General features: G+C 40.1%; 3 protein-coding genes and 1 non-coding gene across 5 annotated transcripts in view; 1 reads left to right on the forward strand and 3 right to left on the reverse strand.

Moving 5' to 3' along the window:
- The window catches only part of LOC104811664 (arp2/3 complex-activating protein rickA), an 804-nt gene extending 329 nt beyond the window's left edge, over window positions 1-475 (reverse strand). Inside the window, exon 1 of one of the 2 annotated variants that reach the window (XM_010538429.2) lies at window positions 16-475. In XM_010538429.2, coding sequence (XP_010536731.1) covers window positions 16-358 — 343 coding nt within the window. In that variant the 5' untranslated portion in view covers window positions 359-475. Of the gene's footprint in view, window positions 1-5 lie in introns of both variants that reach the window. The other variant, XM_010538430.2, reaches the window with a different exon arrangement.
- Window positions 476-587: 112 nt separating this feature from the next.
- On the reverse strand, window positions 588-3,174 carry LOC104811665 (nudix hydrolase 10). The gene is given in 9 exon segments (XM_010538433.2): window positions 588-1,045; window positions 1,152-1,260; window positions 1,415-1,492; window positions 1,494-1,567; window positions 1,677-1,754; window positions 1,859-1,996; window positions 2,189-2,254; window positions 2,355-2,563; window positions 2,995-3,174. Coding segments are annotated over 8 exon segments (933 nt in total). The 5' UTR covers window positions 2,559-2,563; window positions 2,995-3,174; the 3' UTR covers window positions 588-859.
- On the reverse strand, window positions 2,654-2,727 carry TRNAT-AGU. Its single transcript has one exon. It is a non-coding gene; the product is annotated as a tRNA-Thr (tRNA).
- Window positions 3,175-3,798: 624 nt separating the features above from the next.
- Window positions 3,799-7,947, forward strand: part of LOC104811666 (NAD-dependent protein deacetylase SRT1) — a 4,919-nt gene continuing 770 nt past the window's right edge. Inside the window, exons 1-14 of the mRNA XM_010538434.2 lie at window positions 3,799-4,179; window positions 4,924-4,953; window positions 5,051-5,143; window positions 5,342-5,461; window positions 5,563-5,663; window positions 5,776-5,884; window positions 6,219-6,298; window positions 6,631-6,709; window positions 6,896-6,949; window positions 7,065-7,161; window positions 7,273-7,355; window positions 7,427-7,494; window positions 7,593-7,695; window positions 7,865-7,934. Coding sequence (XP_010536736.1) covers window positions 3,835-4,179; window positions 4,924-4,953; window positions 5,051-5,143; window positions 5,342-5,461; window positions 5,563-5,663; window positions 5,776-5,884; window positions 6,219-6,298; window positions 6,631-6,709; window positions 6,896-6,949; window positions 7,065-7,161; window positions 7,273-7,355; window positions 7,427-7,494; window positions 7,593-7,695; window positions 7,865-7,934 — 1,432 coding nt within the window. The 5' untranslated portion in view covers window positions 3,799-3,834. The remainder of the gene's footprint in view (window positions 4,180-4,923; window positions 4,954-5,050; window positions 5,144-5,341; window positions 5,462-5,562; window positions 5,664-5,775; window positions 5,885-6,218; window positions 6,299-6,630; window positions 6,710-6,895; window positions 6,950-7,064; window positions 7,162-7,272; window positions 7,356-7,426; window positions 7,495-7,592; window positions 7,696-7,864; window positions 7,935-7,947) is intronic.

The raw sequence follows: 7,947 nt of genomic DNA on the forward strand, positions 1-7,947 counted from the left end.
CCCCCCCGCCGCCGATATTTCCCGGCGGAGGAAAGGCGTAAGGGTACGGCGGACTAGGAAAAGTGTAAGGGTACGGCGGCGGAGGAGGAGGAGGAGGAGGTTGGCGGCAACACTCTGCAGGAATCGGAGAGCAGCGAGGGGGTGGCGGTTGGGAGATCGGAGAAGGCGGTGGCGGTAGATACAGCGGGAAACCGGAAGGCGGCGGCGGCGGCGGAGGAGGAGTACCGTACAGAGGGTATCCGGACGGCGGCGGATTACATGGGTAAGGACAAGCACTGTCCTTGTCCCATGCCAGGTTGAGAGAGGGTAATAACAAAAGGGCAATAACAAAGACAGTCAAGTATCGAGGAGGAGACATGCTTTTTTTTTTTGCAATGAACAGAGAGAATGGGTATGAAGATGGGTTTAGATTCAATTTATGATAAGTGTGGGGGGATCTCTCCTATGGCTTTTGTTTCCCCCGGAGTAGTTGCCGCATGGCATAACACATGTCAATGGGTCTTAAAAATGCATACATATACATACATATAAGAGGACAAATTCATAGCCAACAAACACGACAAAGAAAAAAAACCGACCATGTAGGATAATAATACTAAAGGCTGTAAAAAAAACCCATAATCAACTGTTTTTTAAGGTTTGAACAATGTAAACAACAGAGACGCGGTAATGATCTGAACCTGTTTTGTTATTTCCCCAAGAATCGGTTTTTGAAGAAGTGGCTGTTCTTCTGAGACAGAGACTCTACGGAAAAGAGAGAGGGGAAAAGGACGAACAAGAACGTGTATAAATGGTAAAGGCGGGCATATAAGAGAGGTTCAAATAAATGACCTTTCGTTGTTTCGAGAACTGGGCTTTGTCAGAGTTCAAGTTTGCCGGAAGAATAGGCGAAACCAGACTTGTTGTCGAAGAAAGACCGGATGGGGCGTGGAGAGAAGCCGCTGTATCCGTTTTCCATCTTCTCCGAGCATATCTTCTGTACGAAGTTGAAGAGCTCGCTCTTCTGTGTGATGGGTTGGGTCGCGTATTCCTCGAAGGGCATCCACTTCGTTCAAGAAAATGGCAAAAAAGCTCGTCACACACACACAAAAAAGTCTTGAAAGCCGGGAAGGCATCCATATATATGTATATGTATGTATGTATGTATGTACCTGAGCTGCAGCGATCTCTAGGTCCTGCTTCTGGATATCGAAGGTGATGGGCTTTGACAAGCAGAGGAAGAACAAATCCGACTTGGCAAAGAATGTTGCATGTGTTTGCCTGTAGATACAACTATTATAACACGAAAAGAATCCATGCCTGTATGTATGCGTCTACGTATGTATGTACGATAATACGTTTTCATCGTGAAAAGGTTACCGGCGATAGATCTCGTTAACCAGAAACAGAGAAGCAGAAAATGTGACATTAGTACCTGAAAGCAAGAATCTCCTGGAACTCCGTCTCGATCTGAAGAGAAAAATAGACAGTCAGATATGTATATGTATATGTACAGTGAGATATGAAAGTAGCTTACGCCTGTTTCTTCTTTTACTTCTCTGACGGCTGCTGCAAAGATCTCCTCGCCCTGTTTGCAAACGAGCGGGTTAACCTCTATGGGCAAACATTACATTTTGGGTGTTTTTCTTAGCATGAGACTGAAACGTGTTCAAACAACGAGTGCCAGAGAGAGATACCTCGTCGACGACTCCTGTCGGGATTTTCCAGACACCCGATCCTCGTAAAGGACCACTTTTTTCCTGGACTACGAGAATCTGCTCCTCGGTTCAATCCAAAAAACAACAAGATACAGGAAAAGCTTTTCTCTGAAGATAATATATATGGTAGGCTATAGACTTAAGTGCAGAACAATGAATACCTCTTTTTTATTGTTCAAGACAACAGCGCCGACACCAATACGATGAGAAGCGTTTGCCGGGATGGTACTAGCAGTTTTCGGAATCCAGTAAACGAGCATCAGGTAGGACGGCTCAGCATGATGATACCGGAAACCCTCCTGCAACATCATTATCCACCAAAAAAAACTGAATAAAATCAATCTGTTGGCCACCACAACCAGACACAAGATTCTGAAACAGCTTTCTCTAGTTGTACAAGAAGAACCCTCTAGTTGTCTTAACCAACTCTTCTATCAGATATATATACAAATCTCTGATATTTTGTCGGGATATATCTGATAATTCATCACCTTAACTGCAGGTTCCACGAGGTTTGCATTTGCAATGGGCAATTTCACCCAAACACCCTTTTTACCCTGAAAAATCATATTCCGGCGAAATCCGAAGTAAAGCAGATGACTTTCTGAAACTCCGAGCAGAGCATTTTAAGAAAAAAGGATCAATATCGGGCCGGACCTGAAGCCGCCACTGAGCTATCGAAGATCTAAGCGCCGTGACAAAACACTCGGGATCCATCTGTGTCTTAATCTCCACGACCACACCTCTGTGATCATCATCCACCGAGGGAAGGATATCAAGAGCGTGTTGTCCGTTTTCACAAGCTCCATTCATCGCCATTGTGGATCTAACTGAAGCAGGAGGACACTCTTGTTCCGACATAACCTCTGTCTAAACACAAAGCAATGTCTTAAAACGTTAAAAAAAAAAACAGTCAGGGATCATATCTAAGATTCTGAAAGCAAAAAGATGGTAATTGCTTTCATTGAGAGTCGAACTCAAGACCTCCCGCTTACTAAACGGGTGCTCTAACCAACTGAGCTATGAAAGCTGCCTTGCTCATAGCTGCAATTCTCAATCCTTGGAAAATCTCAAAACATTGTTGATTCGTTTTCTGGAAAAACCAATGAAGATTTACACCGGAAACACTAGGCGATATCATCATCATCCACTACGAGATTAAACAGTGAAACAATTTCAAAATCCAGACAAATTTGTAAGAGATTCGATCCGGCCATGGACGCACACCATCAAATGCAAGAGACGCGGAAATCAACACGCCGTACCATACGGAATCACGGCAGGAGAAGAAGCATACCTTTCGGGGAAATTAGGGTTTCTTCGCAATCTGAAAAGATCGAGGCTTTCAAAGGAGGAGGAAGAGGGAGGGCGGTTAAAGTGGGATGGTCATCATGGCGGGAGAATTACGCCGCCTTGGGTGGGTAGTGACGCAAAATCCCATTTACAACAGCAACTTATATTCAAAATCTGAAACGCCGACCATGGGGAAAAAAAAAAGAATTTAGAATATGAGAAAATAATAAATTGTAAAGAGAATTTATGACAGTAAAAAAATATTATGTAAATTTCTGTTATCTGTAACATATGGTATATGGTCTACCTGTTACTCATTTTAATTTCATAAAAATTTATACAAAAATTCAAAAATTTCTAAAATCTCACTCTAAATCGCAAAATGTATTACAATTTTACACGTAGCCATATGATTTCACGATTTCGATTTGATTTTGATTTTAGGGATTTCGGTTTAGGAATTTCAGTGATTTAAACTATTTTGGTTTAGAGCATTCGGATTTTTGTGATTTAAATGATTTGTGTTTTCGGTGCTAGGATATCGCAATATATATTTGATTTTTAATTGGAAAATAAAGGGTTTGGCTAAAAACATGAAACAACAGAGCACAGAAGTCAAAAAGTGGGAGGGTCTTAAATGACCGATAATTATATAATACCAAAAATAGTATTTTGTTAATTTAAAAGCCTAATACAAAACTGATGGGATGCGAAAGCCCATTTCCCAACAAAAATTTTCATATACAAAGTGTTTTGAGGCTCTGAAAATTCACGTATCTTATAAAAAAAGAACAAAACTTTACATGCTAATTCTCTTATATATCTATATATATATATATAACCTATGATCAAATTGGTATTATCTTCTCAACCGGAATGGTGCTCAAGTGAATTCAGATCGGTTAACTTCGATTTTCATCCGATCCAAGTGGTTGCACTGCTAAATATAAAAGTTGCCCTTTTTTTTTTGTTCAGGACCCAAGGAAAAGGGAAAGGACCCAGAAGAAGAAGAAGAAGAGAAAATAAGAACAGGTCCCTTCTCTTTTTACATCGAAAGGGAGAGACTTGTCCGGAGAAGGACCGGAACTCCATGTCGCTAGGTTACGCAGAGAAGCTTTCTTACATTGAAGATGTTGGTCAAGTGGGCATGGCTGAATTCTTCGACTCGTCTCATGTTCTACAGTACAAGGTGTTTGGGGGATTTTTTTTTAAATCTCCTCTTTTTTTTTTCAGTTTCTGGGTTTTCGTGGGTTTACTTTTTTTTTTTTGTTGGATTCCATGCGATTGATCTGTCTGATGTTTGTTAGGTTTGCTCGCCGGAATGTCTGCTTGCTTTGCTCCCAAATCTGCTTGAATTCGATCGAGAACACTGTGCATTTCGTATCTGTGATTTTGTTTGATGAGATCTCCGGTTAAGAATACGCCTTAAAGTTGGTTTCTTTTTGTTTGGTGGAGAGGGTTTTGCATAAAATTAGAGATGGGTAGCAGCATGATCAGTTCATATGGTTTGGATATATTTTGTCTAGTTTGCGGCTTGTTTTGGGGTTAATCAGAGTGTGAAATCGAGTAATGACAAGCAGTTCATGATGAATTGGTTTAAGGATCGATCCTTTATGGGTTGTAAGGATGTGTCTCAAGTTGGAATTGTACAAAGTTTTGTTTTCTGAGCTGATCCAAAATATGAACACAAAGCATCTTTACGAACACACACCAGAAGTCTCTCTTTGGTGTTCATGAACTACTTTATCTGATAATGCTTGTGTATGGAACATGTTATATGGTGAGATCTTTTAGGACGAAACCCCTGTCTTTATTTGAACTTCCTTACCCGTAGAACGAAGAACCCCCCAAAATCTTGCTTTGGTGGTTGTTATCTGGCTCATTCATTCCACTGACTTTGGTATTTGTTTGATTTTTTTTCCTGGAATGGCAGATTGAACAACTTGCTAAGATGATTCAAAAGGTTTGAACGTTCGGCTTCTTTATGCTCAGCAGTTTTCTCGTAGATCTTTTCCCGTCTGTTATTTCAGCCGCTTTAAGGAGCTGGTTTATCTTTGCAGAGTAAGCATCTAGTAGTCTTTACAGGTGCAGGCATTTCAACGTCATGTGGTATACCCGATTTTCGAGGTCCCAAAGGAATTTGGACATTACAGGTAGGAGATTTGGATGTTTAATGTCTATTATCCTTTGTTCTTTCACCTGAATGTGGTCTTTTATTCTTTAACCTGACTTTAATCGGCCGAGTTTGCCAATTTTAAGGTGCCAAGAATTTACATCGTTGCTGTGTTGATTTCGTTTCATGGGATTGCATGACTATATTATTTCCTGGATCTTTCTATTGATTTTTTCAGCGTGAGGGCAAAGCATTACCGAAAGCATCTTTACCGTTTCATCGTGCAATGCCAAGCATGACCCACATGGCGTTGGTTGAACTAGAAAGAGCTGGTATCTTAAAATTTCTCATCAGCCAGGTAATCCATTTACCTTACACAACATTCCACTCTTAACCTAGTGACTGTGACATATCTTTTTTCCGATGTTAAAAATCTCAAGCATTCATTGTGAATGCTAGAATGTGGATGGGCTACATCTTCGATCTGGAATACCCAGAGAAAAGTTAGCTGAGTTGCATGGAGATTCCTTTATGGATATGTGCCCATCATGTGGAGCCGAGTAAGTCGTAGTTTATATGTTTGCCTTCCTCTGATACTATGATCCCTTATTGCGAAAATTATAGTTCTCCGTTGGACCATAAGTTTGTAAAGATCTTGTGGATTTGTTTAAGGTATCTTCGTGATTTTGAGGTGGAAACTATTGGATTGAAGGAGACATCAAGAAGATGTTCAAATGAAAAGTGCGGAGCTAAACTTGTAGATACTGTCCTAGATTGGGAGGTGCATTTCTCTCTTTTTCTAACAACTTATGCTCAGCCTTGGAATCAGCTTTATGGTCATCGAATCTAGTTTTACTTTTTGTATTTTCCTCTTTACGGCTGAGTACCAAGCTTTTCAGCACTAGCTAAGAGATTGGTAAACTATAGGCTATGCGTTTTGGAGCTGCTGAGTTAAATTTCATTTTTAGACGTCCGGGTATCTTTAAATGGATAATGTTATGCCGTTGTTGAACAGGAGGATGTCTTATCATGGGTGGAGTTTTCGATTGTTGAACCCTTAAAAAGGGTACATCACTGATCTTGTTATGTCTAAAGCTACCTTCTTCATATGGCAGGATGCTTTGCCTGAAAAGGAGATGAACCCTGCTGAGAAACACTGCAAAATGGCTGATCTTGTTCTCTGTTTAGGGACCAGGTAAATCACTTGCAACACAGAAGCAGCATATGTGTTATCTTAACGTTTTTGTTTTTGTCATATTTGACTCAGTAAATCCCCTCTCCTTCATGAATTTGACATGCTTGTAATTGGGCTAAGCCATAGCTCCTTCAATTAAAGTAATTCTTGAAGAAGGTTTTCTCTCTTATCAAGCATGGGTTCAAGTTTAATTGACCAGCTAAATGCCGCTTGTTGCTACATCGTGTTTTTTTTAAGATTCATGTTCTTATAAGCTAATTTTTATCTTCTGAAATCCTCGTTTTGGTTGAAAGCTCGGTTTTATTTTGTAAACTTAACCCCTTTTCATGCAGTTTGCAGATAACTCCTGCCTGCAATTTGCCTCTCAAATGTCTCAGAGGTGGAGGCAAGATCGTGATCGTCAATCTTCAGGTAACTATCTCTTTTAATCGCCCTTTCCTATACGTAACTATTGGAAGAGTGAACTAGTTAATATTGTATAATCTAAGGACAAAGGCCAATCTCATATATTTTCAGTCTTCTTTTTACATTCTTGATTCTTTTAATGTCTTCGGTCATAAAACCTGCTGATTCACGAACTATATTCTCCTTTTGCAGAAAACTCCAAAAGACAAGAAAGCAAGTTTGGTAATTCATGGACTTGTCGATAAGGTATATCCGACGATGATTAGTGCAACAAAATCACGAGCTGGGCAGCTAAAGAAATCTGTTTGTTCAGATGATCGAAATCTTTTTACCGATAATTTCAGCTGTCCTGTTGAATCAGGTGGTTGCGGGGGTAATGGAGATGCTTAACATGCAGATTCCTCCATATGCGAGAATTGATTTTTTCCAGACGATCCTTAATCAGTCCTTAAGTGCAGGTGTCCTTATCTCAAACCTCTGTTTTTGTCTCATCTCATAGTTCTGTCTTCCATTGTTTTTCTGCAACAGGGATTTGACAAAATCACTTGGGTTTTCCATTCCTGTTACAGATCAGAAATACATTAACTGGACACTACGTGTTGCAAGTGTTCATGGATTGAATTGTCCATTGCCATTCATCAAATCTATCGAGGTAATAATAATAATCATCTCTATCTATGATTATACTTCTAACTTTCGATGTAATAAAAATATGCTTTTCAGGTTTCGTTCTCTGATAGTCAGAAGTACAAAGCTGCGGTTTTAGACAAGCAGCCATTTGTAGTGAAAAGGTACCCTTTCGTGAACTCGTTCTCTTGCAAATTTTTTGTCTTATGGCCGTTTTTTTTCTGAATCATTTTTTCTCGTTCTCGTTGTATCTTATCGTCAGGAGAACGACACGATCTGAAACGTTTGAAATATTCTTGAACGTTAACTATAGCGATGGCTGTGGTTGCCTCTCCACCCAAGTAAATGTTCCGTTCGATTTCAAGGTTAGAATACCGATCACTGAAGAATATACATTTACGTTGGAGCATTCATATTCTCGCAAATGGAGCAAATCAAGATTGCCCGAAAGATGATTGTCGGAGTTCTTGTCACCGATCTTGGTTGTTTCTGTTCTCATTACAAGGTTGTCTAAAGCGATCAAAATTTCTGCAGGGTCCGACACAGAACGGAGAAGAAGAGATCGACAGAGAAGCTGTCTTGAAGTGCCTCCGAGAGAGAGCGGGTCAAGAATCATG

This window comes from Tarenaya hassleriana, unplaced genomic scaffold (assembly GCF_000463585.1).
Source record: "Tarenaya hassleriana unplaced genomic scaffold, ASM46358v1 Cleome2, whole genome shotgun sequence".
NCBI classification, from domain to species: Eukaryota; Viridiplantae; Streptophyta; class Magnoliopsida; order Brassicales; family Cleomaceae; genus Tarenaya; species Tarenaya hassleriana.